This window comes from Microcaecilia unicolor, chromosome 4, assembly GCF_901765095.1.
Source record: "Microcaecilia unicolor chromosome 4, aMicUni1.1, whole genome shotgun sequence".
Taxonomy (NCBI): domain Eukaryota; kingdom Metazoa; phylum Chordata; class Amphibia; order Gymnophiona; family Siphonopidae; genus Microcaecilia; species Microcaecilia unicolor.
Genome location: NC_044034.1, coordinates 89,576,428 through 89,598,896, shown reverse-complemented (window position 1 = coordinate 89,598,896; position 22,469 = coordinate 89,576,428). Strand labels below are relative to the sequence as shown.

The 22,469-nt window shown below is 42.9% G+C and overlaps 1 protein-coding gene across 2 annotated transcripts in view; it reads right to left on the bottom strand.

The window, feature by feature from the left end:
* Positions 1-12,168: 12,168 nt before the first annotated feature.
* ATP7B (ATPase copper transporting beta) overlaps positions 12,169-22,469 on the bottom strand; it is a 170,116-nt gene continuing 159,815 nt past the window's right edge. For both annotated transcript variants that reach the window (XM_030200444.1, XM_030200443.1), the window contains exon 21: positions 12,169-12,946. In XM_030200444.1, coding sequence (XP_030056304.1) covers positions 12,682-12,946 — 265 coding nt within the window. In that variant the 3' untranslated portion in view covers positions 12,169-12,681. The remainder of the gene's footprint in view (positions 12,947-22,469) is intronic.

The window sequence follows — 22,469 nt, the reverse complement described above, 5'->3', positions numbered from 1 at the left end:
ATGTACCCAAATCAATCAGGCAGCAGTCCACAAATGAGATCACCACACTTGACCCAGCTGTAAGCTGAACCAAAAGAGGAAGAAGCAGAGATCCTGGGAGCTCTGTGAGGAGAAAAGAAGAGTCAACAACAGATGAACCGGTGGTACCCAGGGAAGAGGTAATCTACTTTCCTTCAGTGGGGCAAAGGGGGAATCAACTTAAACCAATGCAAGGAACCTGGCTCTCTACCCAGATGCTTCCCTGCTGCTCATTTGAGGGAACCAAGAGTTGAACAGAAGAAACATGTCTCCCAGACGCATCCTTCACCTATCAGCCCAGGATATGTTTACTGCTTAGTCTATTGTTTCAGCTCATCTCTTAAGGAAGCAGGTAAGCATATACCTTAGTTTGGATTTCCTAGAGGCTACACCTCTCTACAATTAAAGAGAAAAAGGAGTTGGGGTGGTTTGTGGTACAGAGCTGTGTGCTTTGGAGCAAGGACTCCAGAATAGTGCTTAAACTAAGTGCTAATATACTTAAGGATGAAGTTAGTTTTTCTTTAGGGAAGCTGGAGAGGAAGAAGAGGAAGGTTCCTACCCAGAGACCAAAGAGGAGTCAGGAGGAAGGTACGAGGAATAGCTCTTAATCTGTTTTGCTTTTACAACATCTTTATGGGAGGGGGGGCTAATTAAGGTATTTTACCTAAAATTACTATTTAGTACCTGTTTTCATTTTTCCTCCATTTTAAGCCTTGAGCTCTATCTTCCCCTATCCATTGAGACCCTTTCATTTTACCTTTGGTGCTCTGTTTGTTGGTTTTCTTATTTTCTCCCCACTCATAGCATCAGTCGTCAGGGCTGGTTATTACACATGCTGGGCCCAGGGTAGAAGCTTAGAAGGGGGCTCCAAAGTACACCAGCAGGTTGTCTCCTACAGTTTTGGGCAAGCTTGGAAAAGGGAATATTTGCACAAACAGCAGAAATATCACATTTAACTATTTAAAACTGGGTTTAGTTGTCTGTGCAAATATATGCCTTGCTGAAATAATCAAAACTATGAAAAACATAAATTGTTTATTCAAAACCTATGTGGGCCAAGAACAGCAAATAATAACCTAATAAAATGACTAGAAGGTTTATTGTACATTTTAGATGTTAATTATTTAGAGTTATATAAATAATTTTAATTCATGCATACAGGTTCATAATTTACAAATGCTGAAAAATTAAAAGTCAATGTACAATTGTATACAAATTATTAATGCCAGTAGTCTAGAATAAGTACCACATCTACAGAACTGTAAAATAATAGCTTTTAGAAGCTGGTACAAGATTAATTCCCAGGAATGCATGAGGAACTGTGTATGTTGAAACTGAAACCACAGGCCAATTTTTGTCCTTTCACCTTCATAATGTCCTTTGGAAGAACGATACATGCATCTGTCAGGAGACACATTTGTGGCAAAAGCTCCTATAAAAATATTCACACTGGTATGGGAAAACTAATCCAGCTAAAACCATCAAACTGAAAAGCCACATCTGGAGATCTATAAGACAACTGCTTATGCTAATAGATGTAACACAGAAGTTAGCAAGAAGAAGACTTTGATGAGAACACCAGAGTTAATGCTCTTGCATCAGAGCCAAAACTGAGAGGTGATACAAAATACTGACATTGATGTTCAAAAGTATTTACGCAGTTAGCATGTTAAAAATTTGGGCTCACCAAACAGATCTCTTACAGAAGCACAACTCAATGTCTGGCTAAAAGTTATCTATCTAAAATGAGAAGCCGGAAAGAGGGGAGGGGTCCAGAGCACGGCCAAAACATATCCAGATAGCTTCTATCTGTTTAGGGCAGTAGTTCTCAACCCAGTCCTCAGGACATACCCAGCCAGTCAATAAACATGCATTAGACAGATTCACATACAATGGAGGTACTGCATGCAAATTTACAGTGGTGGAAATAAGTATTTGATCCCTTGCTGATTTTGTAAGTTTGCCCACTGACAAAGACATGAGCAGCCCATAATTGAAGGGTAGGTTATTGGTAACAGTGAGAGATAGCACATCACAAATTAAATCCGGAAAATCACATTGTGGAAAGTATATGAATTTATTTGCATTCTGCAGAGGGAAATAAGTATTTAATCCCTCTGGCAAACAAGACCTAATACTTGGTGGCAAAACCCTTGTTGGCAAGCACAGCGGTCAGACGTCTTCTGTAGTTGATGATGAGGTTTGCACACATGTCAGGAGGAATTTTGGTCCACTCCTCTTTGCAGATCATCTCTAAATCATTAAGAGTTCTGGGCTGTCGCTTGGCAACTCGCAGCTTCAGCTCCCTCCATAAGTTTTCAATGGGATTAAGGTCTGGTGACTGGCTAGGCCACTCCATGACCCTAATGTGCTTCTTCCTGAGCCACTCCTTTGTTGCCTTGGCTGTATGTTTTGGGTCATTGTCGTGCTGGAAGACCCAGCCACGACCCATTTTTAAGGCCCTGGCGGAGGGAAGGAGGTTGTCACTCAGAATTGTACGGTACATGGCCCCATCCATTCTCCCATTGATGCGGTGAAGTAGTCCTGTGCCCTTAGCAGAGAAACACCCCCAAAACATAACATTTCCACCTCCATGCTTGACAGTGGGGACAGTGTTCTTTGGGTCATAGGCAGCATTTCTCTTCCTCCAAACACGGCGAGTTGAGTTCATGCCAAAGAGCTCAATTTTTGTCTCATCTGACCACAGCACCTTCTCCCAATCACTCTCGGCATCATCCAGGTGTTCACTGGCAAACTTCAGACGGGCCGTCACATGTGCCTTCCGGAGCAGGGGGACCTTGCGGGCACTGCAGGATTGCAATCCGTTATGTCGTAATGTGTTACCAATGGTTTTCGTGGTGACAGTGGTCCCAGCTGCCTTGAGATCATTGACAAGTTCCCCCCTTGTAGTTGTAGGCTGATTTCTAACCTTCCTCATGATCAAGGATACCCCACGAGGTGAGATTTTGCGTGGAGCCCCAGATCTTTGTCGATTGACAGTCATTTTGTACTTCTTCCATTTTCTTACTATGGCACCAACAGTTGTCTCCTTCTCGCCCAGCGTCTTACTGATGGTTTTGTAGCCCATTCCAGCCTTGTGCAGGTGTATGATCTTGTCCCTGACATCCTTAGACAGCTCCTTGCTCTTGGCCATTTTGTAGAGGTTAGAGTCTGACTGATTCACTGAGTCTGTGGACAGGTGTCTTTCATACAGGTGACCATTGCCGACAGCTGTCTGTCATGCAGGTAACGAGTTGATTTGGAGCATCTACCTGGTCTGTAGGGGCCAGATCTCTTACTGGTTGGTGGGGGATCAAATACTTATTTCCCTCTGCAGAATGCAAATAAATTCATATACTTTCCACAATGTGATTTTCCGGATTTAATTTGTGATGTGCTATCTCTCACTGTTACCAATAACCTACCCTTCAATTATGGGCTGCTCATGTCTTTGTCAGTGGGCAAACTTACAAAATCAGCAAGGGATCAAATACTTATTTCCACCACTGTATCTCATGCATATTCATTGTGGATATCCTGAAAACCTGACTTCCTGGGCATGTCCCAAGGACTGGGTTAAGAACCCTGCTTTAGGTGAACATAAAAACATAAGAGTACTCATACTGGGTCAGACCAATGGTCCATCTAGCCCGGTATCCTGTTTTCCAAACAGTAGCCAAGCCAGGTCACAAGTACCTGGCAGAAAACCAAATTGTGGCAACACTCCATACTACAAATCTCTAGGCAAACAGTTGCTTCCCATGTCTGTCTCAATAACAGACTATGGACTTGTCCTGCAGGAATTTGTCCAAAACATTTTTAAATCCAGATACGCTAACTGCTGTTATGACATCCTCCGGAAAAGAGTTCTAGAGCTTAACTATTCGTTGAGTGAAGAAATATTTCCTCCTATTTATTTTTAAAGTATTTCCATATAACTTCCTCGAGTGTCCCCTAGTCTGTGTACTTTTGGAATGAGTAAAAAATTGATTTACTTCTCGTTCTACACCACTCAGGATTTAGTAGACCTCAATCATATCTCCCCTCATCCGTCTCCTTTCCAAGCTGAAGAGCCCCAACTTCTTTAGCCTTTCCTCATACGAGAGGAGTTCCATCCCCTTTATCATTTTGGTCACTCTTCTTTTAACCTTTTCTAATTCCGCTACATCTTTTTTGAGATACGTCGACCAGAACTGAATGCAATAGTCAAGGCGTGGATGCACCATGGAGCAATACAAAGGCATTATAGTATTTTCAGTCTTATTTACCATCCCGTTCCTATTAATTCCTAGCATTCTGTTTGTTTTTGGCCACCACTGCACACAGAGCAGATTTCAGCATATTATCTACAACAACATCCAGATCTTTTTCTTGAGTGCTGACCCCCAAGGTGGACCCTAGCATCAGGTAACTATGATTCGGATTATTCTTGCCAATGTGCATCACCTTGCATTTGTCCACATTAAATGTCATCTGTCATCTGGATGCCCAGTCTTCCAATTTCCTAAGGTCTTCCTGCAATATTTCACAGTCCGCACGTGTTTAACAACCTTGAATAGTTTTGTATCATCTGCAGATTTGATCACCTCACTCATCATTCCAATTTCCATATAATTTATAAATAAGTTAATTACCGGTCCCAGTACAGATCCCTGCGGCACTCCACTGTTCACCCTCCTCTATTGAGAGAAGTTACCATTTAACCCTACCCTCTGTTTTCTGTCCAATGACCAATTCCTAATCCACACCAGAACCTCACCTCCTATCCCATGACTGCACATTAGCATTTCTAATTTTAGATTCAGTAGTTTTGCCTAAGTACTGAGCTTTATGATTATCCACCTGGCTTTACAGAGAGGCCTGGTATCTAAATATTGGTTCCATAACATCCGATACTCACATGACAACCCCTTAAGTTGACTACCATTAGATCTATAGTACACATCCATCCCAACACCTAAAGTTATTAGTGGGACAAATACACCACATCTCCTAAACCTTTTTCCTTCAGAAAAAAAGAACTAACAGATGCTACTTATTTCCTTTTCTAATTTTCTCCCTCATCTCCTGAGTCTAGCGAAGAAGCCTTTAAATCCTGCTCAAAAAGACCTGGAAATAAGAAATTTCATTTGTTTTCATTGTGGTAGAGACAGAGTACTTCAATTACGAGTACTGTGGCTGGTGTCAAAACTAATAACCCTGGACATGTTTTTCTCTCAGCTACTGATGCTACAAGATTGTGACCATCTAAAGGACTATCTGTATGATATATGTTGGGATGCACTTGCCCCGACAGAGGATTTCTTTGTTCTCCAGTTTAATGCTGATTAACAACAATTCAATCTCGCTGCTGGCACTTCTGTCTGTTTCTGCACCCATCTATTGCTGGTTTCTTGCATATTTTATTTATTTATTTCATGGATTTATATCCCGCTATAAAATCAAAGCGGGTTACAGAAAAAACATGCATAATCTAAAACACATCCAAACATTAAAATACATATAAACTCATGAATCTAAGTGCCATAAACATACAGGAGAGAACTGTTGTGCTTTTTTTTATTACTGTGAACTGGTTTTATACAGAAGCCATAGCTCTGAAGGGAAAATGAGGTGGAAAGCCCATTGAACAATGGTCTTATATAGGTGAAGACAAAGTTGGTGCATCTAGGTATGGGAATTTTCTGACAAGTGCCAATCCCTGGCCAACAATATAGAAGTAGTCAGCCAGCTACCAACGCTGGTAAGGGAAATGCATTTGATATAAGGTGGTACAACCAAAACAGGTATTTTTCGGACTATAAGACGCACCGGACCATAAGACGCACCTAGGTTTTAGAGGAGGGAAATAGGAAAAAAAATTTTTTCCTTTTTCCCTCCTCTAAAATCTAGGTGGTCAGGTGAGTCTTGTCCGAGTTCGGGATCGCCCTTCCCCTACTCATGTCACGCGATGTTCCCTGGTGCTCTAGTGACGTCGGGGCAGGAAAGAGCCCCCTCTTTCCTGCCCAGCGCGCTGCTCTCCGTCCTCCTGTATGCTGCCTGACGGTCTCGGCGAGATTCAAAATGGCCACCGAGAATTGAAGTCTCGGCGGCCATTTTGAATCTCGCCGAGACCATCAGGCAGCATACAGGAGGACGGAGAGCAGCGCGCTGGGCAGGAAAGAGGGGGCTCTTTCCTGCCCCGACGTCACTAGACCACCAGGGAACATCGCGTGACGTGAGTAGGGGAGGGCGATCCCGAACTCGGGGGGAGGGCGATGGCGATCCCGAACTCGGAACTTGCTACCTTCGGACTATAAGACGCACCCCCCATTTTCCTCCCAAATTTGGGGGGAAAAAAGTGCGTCTTATAGTCCGAAAAATACGGTAGGTACTTTCTCTGTTCCTGGTGGGCTCATTGTGCCTGGGGCAATGAGCGGTTAAGTGACTTCCCTGTAAACATGAGTATCCATTATGTATTTGAAGCAAAGGATTAATATGACCTGGAATGTAACACTGATGCTGATTGTTAAGAATGCTGCTTCTGAAAGTGGAGCTGTGTTTTTTTTTTTTTTAAATTCCTGTTCAGTATTGTTCATACTGGAATGAATGCTTAATCTTTTGACTGTGCTCTTGAACTACTTTTGTACTGTGTTCTTGTTAAAAATTTAATAAAAACTCTTGCTATGGAAAAATGTATCAAAAGGGCAATTCAATAACTGGGGTGCCCACATTTATACATCCCTTGTACACAGACAGAATACAAGCTCTTCCACATGTAAAGAGAAATTCTGTAACAAGTCACTTTTACCTACCAACTGTGTGTCTAAACATACAGAATACTGATATTTAGGTGCCTAAGGGGCCCTATTACCATGCTGCAGTAAAAGGAGGCCTGCGGTAGCGTTGGAGCGTGTTTTCAACGTGCTTACTGCAGCGGTTAAAAGCCTGTGTTTAAAAAAGGAAATGGCCATGCACTACTCACAGGGATTGGTGAGCAGCCATTTCCAAGAGGAGCCCTTACTGCCACCTATTTAGGTGGCGGTAAGGGATCCTGCGCTAACCCAGCAATAACCGAGCAGCGCAGCCCAATTACTACTGGGTAAGCCCCAGCACTACAAAAAAAAAAATACAAAACATTTTTGTAGTGCCAGAAATGGTGCATGCTGGGGGAGGGGAGTGGGAACTAGCACCAGGCTCTTAACGGCAAAGCAGTGGTAGCTCTACCACCACTTTATAAAAGGGGCACCAAGTGTACACTTACCACTAAAATATCATTTGGGTGCCTAAGTAGAATTCTACAATAGGTGCTCCGATGGCATGGCATGCATTTTCAAGGGGGTGTTCACATGGGCATGTCATCGGTGGAGCAGACATTTAGGTGGGCAACTTACAGAATACTCTTAAGTTGCCCACCTTCATTTTATGGCAGATGTAAATGGGGGGGGGGGGGGGTACCTAAATGTACACTATTATTCTAAATGGACAGTTGGGTACAAGTGTCCATACTGAATAGGTTCTCATCCTGCATGATCAGGGCACATAAATGGAGGTGCCCGGTTGTCAAATTGCCCCCCACAGGGTACTGTTCGGAACTGTCGGGGCTGGGTCCAAAAATATATACCTTCAGCTGCACTCTCTTGGAACCATAGCTGCTGAGAGGAGGGGGCAAAATTCCCTGGGCCTCCAAGGGGGTCCAGTGTCGCAGTCCCACCCGCCCTCCGTCGTCAACCGTCTGCCACTGGGCCGAGCCCCCTGCATTGAAATCACAGCACCTCTCACCTCGTGTGAAAGCGCTGCAGGCAGCACATTGCCTCCCTTCGGGCCTCCTTCTCTCCCTGTGTCCCGCCCTCATCTGACATAACTTCCACGAGAGCGGGACACAAGGAGGGAAGGAGGGCCGAAGGGAGGTGATTTGCTGCCCTGACTGCAGCACTTTCACACAGAGGTGAGAGGCGCTGTGATTTCAATGCAGGGGGCAAGGCCCGGTGGCGGACGGAGGGGGGCAGATGGAAGGGGGAGTGGCAGCCGCAGTGACCTCGGGGGGGGGGGGGAGCGGTGGCGGCGACCTCGGGGGGGGGGGGGGGGGGCTGGGGTGGCCTTGCCCCGGGCTCGGCCCAGTCTCTCTGCGGCCCTGCTTGGAACACCAGCCTGGGCAACCACAACAATAACAAAAAAAGAAAACTACAAACAAAATAATCTTATCCCATTAGCCAGTGGCGTAGCCACAGGTGGGCCTGGGTGGGCCAGGGCCCACCTACTTAGGGCTTAGGCCCACCCAACAGTAGCACAAGTTTAGCGGTAGCGGGTGGAGATCCCAAGCTCCGCCAGCTGAAGACTTCTGCCTAATGGTAACAAGAACGCTACTCTCAACAATACCGGAACCTGCGCATGCTCAGTTTTCAGCGCATGCCTTTGCAGACTGCCAAGGTGGAAAGAAGCGTTTTCCTGCCAGCTTAGATATTTTTTTTTTGGGGGGGGGGGGGGGGGGGGAAGAACACTTGGTGCCCACCCACTTCTTGCCTAGGCCCACCCACAATCTGTTGTCTGGCTATGCCCCTGCCATTAGCAAATGTTTATTCTTACAAAATTAGCAGCAAAGCAGAAATTAGTTTCTTAGCAAGAATAAGCAGGGGGAAATTGGATTCATAAGCAAAGGATAAAACTGCAGGTGGAACACCTACTAAGTCCCTGGCTCCTTATATAGTATCTTCTCTCAGCTCAGAGTACAAAAAAGCTAGTTCTGTAATATGTCATTGTCTTTTTTACATGATTGAGAAGGCACATAAAAGATGCATTTCCTGAGTCCTCATTGGGCACATTCTTTGTTAGAAGCTTTTTATTACAGTTATACAAAGTAAGGGTCATAATCCTGAGGAAAAGGTCACATCCTCAGGAACCAGTTTGTTTTCCGGTTCCATTTTTTCTCCCTCACCTTAGGGCCAGGGTCTCTTCACCTGTCCATATATTCCTTCTTACCACACTCTTCCAGCCATAAATATAGTGCTGATGGAACACTGGCCCCCTCTTTGATGCACACATAGTCGGGAACATAATTATACAGTAGTGGAGTCCCTCTCCTCAGGGAAAAGGGGGGTTTTCTGAGGTAATTGTTTAATTGTTTTGGCCTGAGCCATGCAGGGAAATGTGTTTTTGACCCACAGTAAGAGAAATGTATTTAATATCTCAACGCCTGTAAATCTGTAGAGGGCCTTCATATTTACTAGCCCATAGGCCACATTCTCAACAGTACACTTGCCCGTGAAAGCATTTAAGTACTATTCTCTAAAGGCTGCATACGCAGCAAAAGGACTAGATTCAGTCAATGGTGCTGAAAAATCGGCACTCAATGTTATTCTATAATGGACTCTCAAAGACAAGCACCCATTACAGAATAGCACCAAATACCGATTTTAGCACCCAAATGTGTGTGCCAGGTCTTACGCCTGATGAAACCAGGTTTAATTCCTGACGCCCAGTTTGAATGCACATCCCTGCTATTCTATATCACTGCATGCAAATTTTAGGAACGCCCCTAACTCACCCATGCACCTCCCATGGCCACATCCCCTTTTGGGTTACACACTATGGGATTTGGGTGCCCAGCATTATAGAATAGTGTGTAGTAAGATGGGTGCCTATATCCAAGTTGGTGTCATCACCCAATTAATGACACTAATTAGCTTGTTAACCACTTTAGTTGGGTGCAGAAGGGCGACAGCCTATTCTGTATGACACTTGTCACCCAAGTGACATAGAGGAGTGTATATTTGGGCACCCAATATTAGTGTACATTTAGGTGCACTCATTTACACCTGCCATACAGCTGGTATAAATGGGGGTCACTTAAATGTACCCACCTAAGTGTCTTTCTGCCACTCCCGTAAGTTACGAATGTCTCTGTCAGATTTACATGACTGCGGTTATCCCAGGTCCATGGCTGGTGTGATTGCGGTACATAAAAGTAAGGTGTCCTAATACCAGTTTACGCTAGAATTCTATACTGGAATCTGAGCGCCCGGACGCTGCTATAGAACAGAGTCTCACTGCGTACCTAAATGGAGATGCCCAGTTATAGAATTGCATTCACAGACCTTTATTGGGCACTAAAAAAAATGGACACTCACTAAAAAAAAACCTCATACAAAAAAAATGAGTTATTTCAATATGCACATGGCATTTAAACAAATATATTTTGTACAGCAGTTGTGCATCCATTGAAGAGAAATTGCAGGAAGTAACAGAAGAGGGAGCAGGGAACCGGCAGAGCTGGCAGCCACGCAGCTGCTCCCTGCGCCCCTCCTGCAGCATGCACCTGGGGACGGACCACCCCCACCGCCCCACCCTCGGTACGCCACTGTGGAGGGGGCAAAAAAATCAATTTCTGGCCCCACCCCCAAATGTTCTAGATGTTGAGACTGTGTGAGGCAAAATACTGCTCAGGCCATGGGCCCAATGGTTCACCCAATTCCACTGATTCATATTTGTTTTATAAACTGAATTATTTCTGCCCTGTATGGTTCTGAGCAAGCCTGGGTGCACTGACTTGTTATGACTGACAGAAGAATTTCTTCTTTCATTCAGGAAGAGGTGAAGGCAAACTCACTGGCTTCCGTTTCATTTCCTCCTGAATAGATCACGAATGATCACAAATCTCCATCTAGCAATATTGTTTATTGTAACAAACATATTCCACATTATCTCACAAATTCTAGGTGGATTACAAAATTAATATAAACAATTCAAACATAGACAAAATAACAAAATACAAACACAGTCAAACATCATAAAAGTCAAACAACAATTAAAACAAATTAAAATAAACTGCTAATCATAACATCCAACAGGTTCCACATCCAAACCTTAAATCTTAACCACAAGTGAGTTCAACATCAAATACTTGTTGTAAAAGGATGGTTTTTAAAGCTTTTTTAAAGACAAGCATTGATCTCATAGTGCAAACCTGAAGTGGTAATTTATTCCACAGCTTTGGTCCTGCTACACAGAAAATCATTGCTGTATATTCCTCAAGCCTAATCAGCCAAAATGTAATGTAACAGCCTGAAGGTTGATGTATTCGCAAACTAGCTGAGATAGTTGGTGAAATGCTAACACTTTAAACATAAGCAATAACATTTTATAACGGATTCTATATTCCACAGGTAACCAATGCAACTGCATAAGTACTGGTGATATATGGCCAGATCTTGACAGTCTATTCAAAATGGCGTTTTGTGCAATTTAAAGTGATCTCAGTATTTTCTTTGGCAGTCCCAATAGCAACCTATTACTTTAATAAAGACATGGACTAACTATACTCAATCACCAACCTGAAATTCTGATGTCTCACCAGTCTAAGCCTGGAAAAAATAATGCCAATCATTTTTCTCACTTGGATCTCTCATATTTAAGGCGGAATCAAGAATCAACCCTAAAGTGCAAATTTTCTGAACAAAAGTAATCTCCACATTAATCAATAGTAAAGGATGTAGGAAAATTTGGACTAGGATAACATGATAACATTACATGTGTCTTAGTCATATTCAGTTTCAGCTTATTAGCCTTCATCCACTGATCAACAGTACTTAAAAATAAACATAAAAATTTCAAGGTATCAGAATGAGAATCTTTCATTAAAAAAAAAAAGAATTGAATATCGTCAGTATGTATGTGTGTGTGTGTGTGTATATATATATATATATATATATATATATATATATATATATATATATATATATATATATATATATTTAACACAAAGCCCTCCTAATAAAATACAAAGAGGTCACAAACAGTATTAAACAATGTAGCAGACAAGGCAGATCCTTGTGACATTCCACATTCCTTAGAAATGAAGAACGACCAAATCCATTCCATACACAGAACTGCCTAGGAGGTGAAGAATGTTGAAAACCATTGCAGTACTGTTCCACCTAAACCTAATGCTTTAAGTCCCTGCAACAATATATTATGGTTGATACAATCGAAGGCAGCTGAAATATCCAAGCATACCAACAAAAAAGAAGCACCCTTATCAAAGCCGACATAGAGATAAGCAAGGTCTCTGTGTCATGATTTGATCGAAACCCAAACTGATGATACTTATCTAAAAGCTGATGCATCTCAAGAAACTCGGTTAATTCCTCGTGAACAGTCTTTTCAATTATCTTCGTTATAAAAGGTAAATAAGAAATTGGCCTATAAGTCGATACATCAGTAGGATCCAAAGAATATGGTCAGAGCTGGTGCAAGAATGGTAGGTGCTCTAGGCAAACCTTCAGCCTTATATCCCTCCCCCAATTAACTTTTAGGCTCCTAGCCTGCTGTCTCCCCCTCCCACTAAGATAATTAAACTCAACAATTATGAACATAACACAAGCATCCTTTAAAATACCAGTTAATGTATGTGATGATGGTTCTTTGAGTCTCTCTGGATATCAGGACCTATTGTTCTGCATTGATTGCAGTAGTGTTTTGCTGCCCCCCCCACTCCCCTCCTTGAAGTTGCTGCTCAAGGTGACTGCCTAGTCTTGCCTAGTGGTTGGACTGGCCCTAAATACAGCATATGCACTCATGAGCCACTCTGTATAGCAGATAGAGGATACAGCTCAGCAGTAAAGGAAGTACTTCCATCTCTTTGGGATCCTCTTCCTTTTTAGCATGAAGAAATCTTTGTACAAGATTTCACATGTATTGATCCTCGATTGTGTTATTGGTTTGCAGTGACCATTTGTCATGACTGTCATATGTGAAGACATTATTTCTGGCCTGCTTGTCTAATGGAAGAGAGGAAAAAGACACTTGGCTGATCTGATCCCAGGTGCTTGGCTTAGATAGGTTCCGTCGCCTGTCATCCATACCAATGTGGACACTTATTTGGGAAGGAGTAAGTGGTTTCATGCACCCCTGTGCTCTGGCTTCATATCTTTCAGCATCTGGTTTCCGGTAACTAGGAAAAAAAAATGATTACAAGAATTTTAAACTGGTTATGAATATATTTCACATACAATTGAATATATTATTCTTTGATCTGAAAGACTGTATGATGGCGGTGTGCTTTAGTGCAACAGGTGGGAAGAAGGGAGAAGGTATCTGATGGTGCCTCACAGCTTGGGCATCCCCTGCTGGTCAGGGACAGACAAGGGTAAGTGCAGTCCATCTGCACCTGATTATATAGGGACCCTTTTACAAAGCAGCGGTAAGCCCAATGTGGGCTTACAGCTCGCTCTTCCAGGACTACCGCCAGCCCAACACAGCTGCTGCCGGTAGTCCTCCCTGAGCGCGAGCCATTTCCGGGGAAAAAGAAAACCCATGGAAATGGCTTGCGCAGCGGTAACCCAGTAGTAATCAGTTATTACCGGGTTAGCATGGGAGCCCTTATCGCAACCACAATGGGTGACGGTAAGGGCTCCCCACCACATGGCCACGTGGTAAGAGTTCTCTTGCTGCATGGCCATGTCTGTCTGGGGGCTTTTTTTACCCGCTGCGGTAAAAAAGGCTCTGGCGCGGGAAAAACGGCCTCCACCACCAGCACTGGGCCCTTTTTTCCGCAGCTTGTTAAAAGGACCCCATAATGAGCTTTACCTAGAACCTTCAAATCCCACTGTTGAACTAATAAATGCTAGTTAGATGCAAATTATTATTATTATTTATTATTTTGAATACATCTCAAAACACAGAAATACAAAAACTGTTGGCAGATAAAGGGCCTTACTTAATATACGTTTTTCCATGAGCACAGAATGGGGAAACATATTTTTTTTATTAATCAGCACTGCGTGCATCTGGTAGCGCTATACAAATGCTAATAATAATAATTAAGGCCAGTAAACTGCACAACCCATCCATTCCCCCATTATGCAGAATAAACACAATTGTCTGTTTGTTCTGTCTGTCTGGACTGATAAAGAATCCTGGTGGTTTGTGTGTTGGGTCTGTGAGTGCTTTCTGGGAACTGTGGGACCCTTGGGAGCGTGGCTCCAGTAACCTAGAAATCACTGGGGATAACTGGAAAGCGGGAGACTCGCCCAGAGGCGGTTGTGACCCAGTTGGTGGGAGGAGGGTGCTAGCGTAGAGCACAAGCAGCAGGTACAGGCGGACCTGAGCTGTGCTGGGGATAGACCCTCTAAGTGGCCGTGGGGTAAACCCAGGCAGGTAGCTGGGCGTTTCATGACAACCTCCCATTATTTCCCCTCCACATTAACACTAATAAAGATTGCAGGCTCTATAGTTAATTAGTAGCACATTTATAGGTTTGCAAGCTGGCTCACATACATGTGTTAAGTTTCCTCCATTGATTTTTCCAGCATAAAAAGACCCTTTTAATAAGCCGCAGTAGGGCTCCCGCATGGGTAGCATTGCCAAATTGACCCTACCGTGGGTGCCCAGTGGTAGTTCAAGTTAGTGCACACAATTTCCCAAGGTAGAAAATAATTTTCTATTTTTTACCATGGGAGGCATTCCCGGTGATAATCGGCAGCGCGGCCACATTGCCTTTCGCTGCCCGATTACCACATGAGTAGCGCGTCAGCCCTTACCGCCTTCTAAAGGTAGTAAATATCCATGCGCTAATTTTAACATTAGTGCCATTTACTGCCCCATTTTTTTAAAAGCCTTTTTCCCGCCGCAGTAAAAAAATGGCTCAGCATGCTACAATTTCACACGTCAAAACTAGCGCAGCCCACTTTTTACCATGGCTTAGTAAAAGGGCCCCACAGATTTGTAAAAATGGCTGCTCCCATTGCATGTGCCAGCAAATACACCTGCATTCCAGTATGTACGTTGGAAAAGGCTCTACACTGGCAGATCTTTTTTTAAAACAAGAACTTTTTTACGTGCACAAAGTATTTGCATATATGTTAATTCATAGGTATATGTGCACACAAGCGATTTCCGTGCACTTCAATATTTTAGGCACCCATATGAACTGAATGTGTATTCATGAATACAAACCTCTACTGAGAATGGCTTGTTTTACCTTAAACTGTTTAGGTCACCCTCCACAATAGAACTAGAGTGTCTGAAGAGCTAGGGGATTAGATTAAGCTTCTAGAACAGGAAAATCTATCAGCAACTACTTGCTGATGTCAGGAGGATTCAGAACGGGAAAGGGAGATACCTTTTGTTGGAGAATTCACTTACAGTTTGTTTGGCCACACTATTGGTGTTTTATGCAGGCTTTTTTGAGCACTGGTATGACTTCTAAGCATAATGGACTAAATTCAGTAAATAGCTTCCAAATTTGGGCGCTGAAAAAAAAAAACGTGTGCTGAGTGCAATTCTAGAACTGGTGCTCCGTGTTGGGTGCTGTTTGCAGAATCGTACATACCGCCGGGATCAGCGTCCATCTTCTAGGAGAGAGGATTTACACCAACTGAACCTTGGGGTAAATTCCCATACCTAAATTAGACGTGGATCCCCCCAAAGTTTATAATAGTGCTTGCATCTTTAGCGAATGCCCCTGACTCACCGATGCCCCTCCCATTGCCGCACCCCCTTTTCAGATACTTGCTAGAGAATTTACGAGAGCATCTTTATAAAATAGTACTTAGCAAGGTGTGTGTATAAATCCAAATTGTTTATTTATTTATTTTAGATTTGCTCACACCTTTTTCAGTAGTAGCTCAAGGTGAGTTACATTCAGGTACACTGGATATTTCTCTGTCCCAGGAGGGCTCAAAATCTAAGTTTGTCCCTGAGGCAATGGAGGGTTAAGTGACTTGCCCAAGATCACAAGGAGCAGCAGTGGGATTTGAACCGGCCACCTCTGGATTGCAAGACCGATGCTCTAACCACTAGGCCACTCCTCCACTGTTGCCAATTAGTGCCAATAATTGATTCTTAGGGCCCAATTATTGGCATTAACAGGCTCCTTACGCAATTAAAATCCACATGCAAATTGGGCACACAGTTTTAAGCACTATTTATAAATAGGGGTAATTCTATAACTGGGCGCTTCCAATTAGGTGCCCAGAGGGTGCATGCATGGTAGGAGCCTTTTCTGTAAAGTTGGTGACTACTTCCTTCATAGAATACCAAAGTAACTGGGTACATACACACCTAACATTAAGGGACCCTTTTGCTAAGCCTTGTAGGCGCCTACGTATGCCCAATACGTGTCAATTTGGAGTTACCACCCGACTACCGTCTGCTATGCATGCCGGAAAATAATTTTTATTTTCTGGCACACAGCGCGTCGATGATTACCACACAGTTACCGCGTGAGACCTTACCGCTAAGTCAATAGCTGGTGGTAAGGTCTCAGACCCAAAATGGACACGCGCGCCAATTTTGCGGGACATCCATTTTTGGCAAAAAGGCCTTTTTTACAGGCATGCTGAAAAATGGATCTGCGTGCCCAAAACACGCACCTACACTACCGCTGCCCATTTTTCGGCACATCTTAGTAAAAGGGCCCCTTAGGCAGCTGCTCTTATACTGTAAGTTACATGACAAGTGGGAATCCTATCTATGTCCCACCCATGCTCTGCTCCGTGTACACCCCTCCCCCCCCACTTGGAAATTTGCATGCATTAGCTTCCTTGTATGGAAATGCATTCATGCATATTCATTGTGGATAACCTGAAAACCTGACTGGCTAGGTGTGTCTCGAGGACTGGGTTGAGAACCCCTAATCTATGTTGAATATCTGTGTGCATTAACCTTATTAATTACTTTTTCCATGTGACAGTTGTACTGGGGGGTGTTCCTAGCTTTATGGTGCTACAGGACTGCTCTTTAAGACTGTATTAATGGCTACAATAGGTTATAAAATTTTACTGCTAAATAAATGTCAAAGGCTTGAATTACTTCATTAAAAGGGTGAACATTTAAATTACTTAAAAAAAAAATTGAACCTGGAGTGATATTCTTGCAAGAAAATCACCATGGTTTTCCTAAATGTGAAAAACTGCATGGAGAATGAGTGACGGAATGGATTATCTCACCAGTATTAGGGAAGAATAATGGTGCAACCATTTTATTCAGTAACTCACTGGACCACCTGATCATGTTTCAAGTTTATGATGAGGAAGGGAAATAAGGCTGGAGGGACATTTTTGAGAGAAAGCCCAAGTCAGAATTGGGAAGTCCTGCTCATAATGGCCCCAAAAAAGTCCACGTGACAGCCATTTTCAAACAGGAAAAACATCAGGATTCCCTGTATGAAAATATGTGAAGAGGACATTCTTGTGCTGAACATGTCTAAAATGAAATGACAAATTTCCAAAATGAAACATCCAAAATATGAAAGCCAAAAAAGAAGACAAAAACCGCCTATCTGGTATCATTTGTACTAAAATGGCCACAAAGACATCCCTGTAGAGCAGGGAGCAGCCTATTAGTCAATGTAGTGGACTTTAAACAATGGACCCCAGGCACAAATCCCACCTTAATTCCTTTATATGTTATTGTGAGCCCTCCAGGAACAGATTAAAAACCTACTGTATCTAAAGGTACACCACTAAAATAGCCATCATGCTTGCAGGTGTCTTATAAATTCAGGTACAGTAGGTATTTCTATGTTCCAAGAGGGCTCACATATTTGTACAGAAATAAAAGAGTTAAAGTGAGAGTTACACCTGGGTCCCATTGATCAAAGTCCACTGCACTGACCACTAGGCTACTCCTTACACTTGCTTGTAGCTCTATTAGGAATGGCCATAATACCTGAAGCTGTCATACAGCCTGGTATTCACCGTCACTTTCAGTTAGTTGGGTGGGAGAGGGTCAGTAACCACTGGGAGATTAAAGGGGGGGGGGGTCATGCCTTCACTCCTCCAGTGGTCAGCTGCTCAATCAGGGCAACATTTCGTACCCTGCATTTAAATGAAACGGGTCTAGATAAAAATGTCCTCCTTTTATGCCTTGGGACGTTTCTTCCCATTCCATTATTGCTGAAAGGTGTCCTAATTTTGGGCCCACCCTAGTCCCACTCAAACCTGCCCCCTTGTTATTTGGACAAAACGTGGTGTAAATTGTCCAAATTCTGCCTTTTGAAAATTGGATTTGGAAATTTAGGGCAGATGGACATTTTATTTTGGCCATTTTGTGATATCCATCTGCTTCAAAAATGAGTGCCAAGGTCAGAATTAAATTTGCCCAGCAAGAAGTAATTTTGTTAGACATTTATGCCCCATATATTGACTCGCCTGAGTTTTGTTGCCTCATTAATACTGTCTAAAATGAGGGCTTCCACTGTCATAATGGGAGAGATTTAATTTGTTCTTAGCTAGTACACTGGTTTATAAATCTGACACTGAAATGCATCCTTCTAAAGCTCTTGTGTCCTTACAGAATTTAATTAAGAACTGTGGGCTAGTTCTTGCTCATCTTGCTGAAAGAAAAAAATGCCTGTTCTCAGCCCCACACAATTCCTGTTCACAGATTGAATAGAATAAGTCCTTTGACAAAAAGAAGTAACCTATGGTACAAACTCAAACAGAACCAATTGAAATCTATGATCATGTGCATGATACAATGACCTTACATGCAAATGCTTATGTGAAAGGACATTCGACTTGAAGGCTCAATCTGTGACTACCTGAAAACCCAGAGTTTACTAAACATATTAAAAAGGCCTAGTATGAGTTTTTCACAACAAGCATTAAGGATCAAGAGCCTTTTACATATTAAAGCATTTCTGCTAGGACTATACAGGCAGCTAGTAAGTACCTCTCAGATCTGCATAGTAAGATTCAAAATTTGAAACAACACATCGCAATTTAATCAGCCTGAATTAATGAAACTGAATCAACCCAGGCTTAAATCTAACATCATAATGAGTAAGATGGTACAGGGATCCATAGCTACAATAAATGTGAAATATTACCCTGAAAATAATAAGGCAAGTAGGCAGCTAGCTACTTATTTATTTAAAAACCATGTCAGTGCATGTAAAATATCCGTGCTGCAGTCTGGGGACGGTCATTTAGTAAGCAAACCAGAAAATATTATACAAGTAATGTCATGATTTTTACTCTGCCTTCTACAAATGCTGGGAATGGATTAGATTGTTTTGGTTTTTTTTAAAGCTCTACCCCATCTTTTGGTGAATGAAAGTCTGACTGTATCATTGGAAGAGATTAATGGGCTACTGTTAAGACATTTTATTTTACCTCTAACTTGTGCTATTTTAGCACAGGTCCTATTTTATGCAATGGGACCTAGTTACTAACAACAGTAAAATAGCATGTCTTAACAGTAGCCCATGTTGATAACTCCCCCCCCCCTTAAAACTGCAACCCAAACCCACCTCCCCACTCCCCCCCGTTTTCTATTTCTGTTGATGGCTCTCTCATTCTCCCTGTCTCCTCAGCTCGAAACCTTGGGGTCATCTTTGACTCTTCTCTCTCCTTCTCTGCTCATATCCAGCAGACCGCCAAGACCTGTCGTTTCTTTCTTTACAACATCCGTAAAATCCGCCCCTTTCTTTCCGAGCACTCTACCAAAACCCTCATCCACACCCTTGTCACCTCTCGTTTAGACTACTGCAATCTGCTTCTTGCTGGCCTCCCACTTAGTCACCTCTCCCCTCTCCAGTCGGTTCAAAACTCTGCTGCCCGTCTCATCTTCCACCAGGGTCGCTTTACTCATACTACCCCTCTCCTCAAGACCCTTCACTGGCTCCCTATCCGTTTTCGCATCCTGTTCAAACTTCTGCTACTAACCTATAAATGTATTCACTCTGCTGCTCCCCAGTATCTCTCCACACTCGTCCTTCCCTACACCCCTTCCCGTGCACTCCGCTCCATGGATAAATCCTTCTTATCTGTTCCCTTCTCCACTACTGCCAACTCCAGACTTCGCGCCTTCTGTCTCGCTGCACCCTATGCCTGGAATAAACTTCCTGAGCCCCTACGTCTTGCCCCATCCTTGGCCACCTTTAAATCTAGACTGAAAGCCCACCTCTTTAACATTGCCTTTGACTCGTAACCACTCGCCTCCACCTACCCTCCTCTCTTCCTTCCCGTTCACATTAATTGATTTGATTTGCTTATTTTTTATTTTTTGTCTATTAGATTGTAAGCTCTTTGAGCAGGGACTGTCTTTCTTCTATGTTTGTGCAGCGCTGCGTATGCCTTGTAGCGCTATAGAAATGCTAAATAGTAGTAGTAGTAGTAGTACTTAAGGATCAGAAAGCTCTAGAAGGAGATGGATTTACTGTACAGCTTACATCTGCCATTTCCTTTACAACTACTTCAAGCTTTAATTGGAGCAAGAATAGCTCCTGGTGCTTTTTCTGATGCAATTATTCTCTTGGAGACGCCAGGGATGGACTCCTAATTGTCACAGTTGCCCCCAACCTACCTCCAAGTCGGGGCCCCGTGTGATGCACTCCACTGCCCTCCGCAATGCTCCCTCCTCCTGCCTGCCGAAGGCTGTGTGCTCGTTTGGGGGAGGATGAATTTGGGTCGACGCTTATCGTGCTCGGGCCTGCCCCTCGCTGACGTCACCATCCTGGACCTTCTTCTGCAGTCAATGCTTTCTGCATTTTTGCCTTGTAACAGGTCGCCCTGGTTCTTGCGTCCAGCTCTACTTCTGCTTCCAGTCCTGGTTCCAGTTCCAGCACAAAAAACTTAGTTCCTGCACAGTTTCTGCTTCCAGTTCTGGGTCCAGCTTCCTGCTTCCTTCGATGCCTCTAGTGGAGCAATTCCCCCTGCAGGGACTCACCTACCACTTGCTACAGTCTGTCTGTCCCCTTGGCGGGCCAGCAGTACTGATTCACCGTGGTTCAAAGGCTCACTCACCCCAAAACGTGACACCAATTCTGTTTAAACTATCAACCCATCCCTTTGATAAATTTTAATGGCAAAACTTATGGAACTATATTGGTCTCCAGACTAGGAGACGTAATCCATAGTCTGATTCATCCAAATCAAGTAGGGTTTTTCAATAAATAGATACTTGGTGGATGATACTAGGTTGTTTTGTCACCTTCAAGGAGCTAATGCTGTTTTCCCTCTGGCTGTGGCAGTTTCACTGGATGAGGATAATAAATAGAAATCAATGAAAACATTTTCTATAAGATACCTTTTTTATTGGACTAACCTAATACATCTTTTGATTAGCTTTTGAATGTAACCCTTCTTCAGATCTTCTTTTTCTGATCTCAAGAAGGGTTGCCTTCGAAAGCTAATCAAAAGATGTATTAAGTTAGTCCAATAAAAAAAAGATATCATCTTATTTTCTTTTCTACGTTTTCATTTATTTCTATTTAGTACCTTTAAAAATGGACGAACAAGTTACCACACCACTTTACACCGGATGAGGAAAAAGCATTTGATTATGTTTTGAGGGAGTATATGTTCAGAGCCCTATAACGGTTTGACTTTGGGAGTAAATTCAAATTTTAAATTCCAATCCATCTGCTAAGTTTTTTGTTAATAAATTTCTCTCACAGGCCTTTTCTATGGAATGGAATACTAGGCAAGGATGCCCTCTGTTCCCACTCCCTATAACATTGGCTCTAGAGACCTCTGAGATTGCAGTTTGTTCTCACTATGGTATCCAGGCCCTTCTTTGTGATTAAAATGTGTATAACCTTAAAGTTCACTTCTGAAGCCTTGCACAACATATCCACCTGTAAACAGTGGCATTTAGATTGCATATACGCACATACTGCAGCAGGACATGATTATCCACTCCTACTCTAGCTGGGATCATATTTAACCAGCTCTCTGACCTCATGTGCACCTCTCTTTAAATTAGTAACCTTATTTTCTAACTCCTCTCACTCCCCTACCTATATGTTCCATCTTTGCTTATACCCTTCACTGTCAATTAAAATGTTCTATTACGTATTGTGTTGACATTGTAAGTAGTATACCAAGCCATACTTAGTATTATTTGAATATTTTTACTGCTGTAATTGCCTATTGCTCATGTTTGATTTATTCTTACTGTACACCACCTTGAGTGAATTCCTTCAAAAATGCAGTTAAATAAATCCTAATAAATAAAATAAATAAATATGTATAAATTGTGATTTCAGAATGCTATTTATACATGGAGATAGTCTAGAATTTATAGACTTGGGGGGGGGCGGGGTTGAGCAGGTCAAGAAATTGTGGGGCTGTGGTAAGCACTAACACATGCTTACTGCGGCATAGAATGGCGTACTGCTGGTCATACTAAGGTGTCCTGCAGTAATTTTGCCATGTGCTCATGCTACCCATCGCTGTTCCCTCTAAGCTGAGCAGAAGTCTTCCACCTACAGTCCTGCCAGTGGAGGGTGCTGTTTCACTATCACATTTTCAATAGCGAGGGTCAGGCAAGCTCTGCACAACTTCAGGGAACCTGCCTGTCCCTAGCAATTGAAAACACAATATTGGAGCACTGCCCCCTACTGGCAGCAATGCAGTTGGAGGATTCCTGCTCAGCTTAGAAAGAACGGTGCTACCCATGCGCTAAATTTTTTTTTTTTTTGGCACAGGGGGCGTGTTTGTGGGTGGAGAGTGGGCTTGTTCTGCACG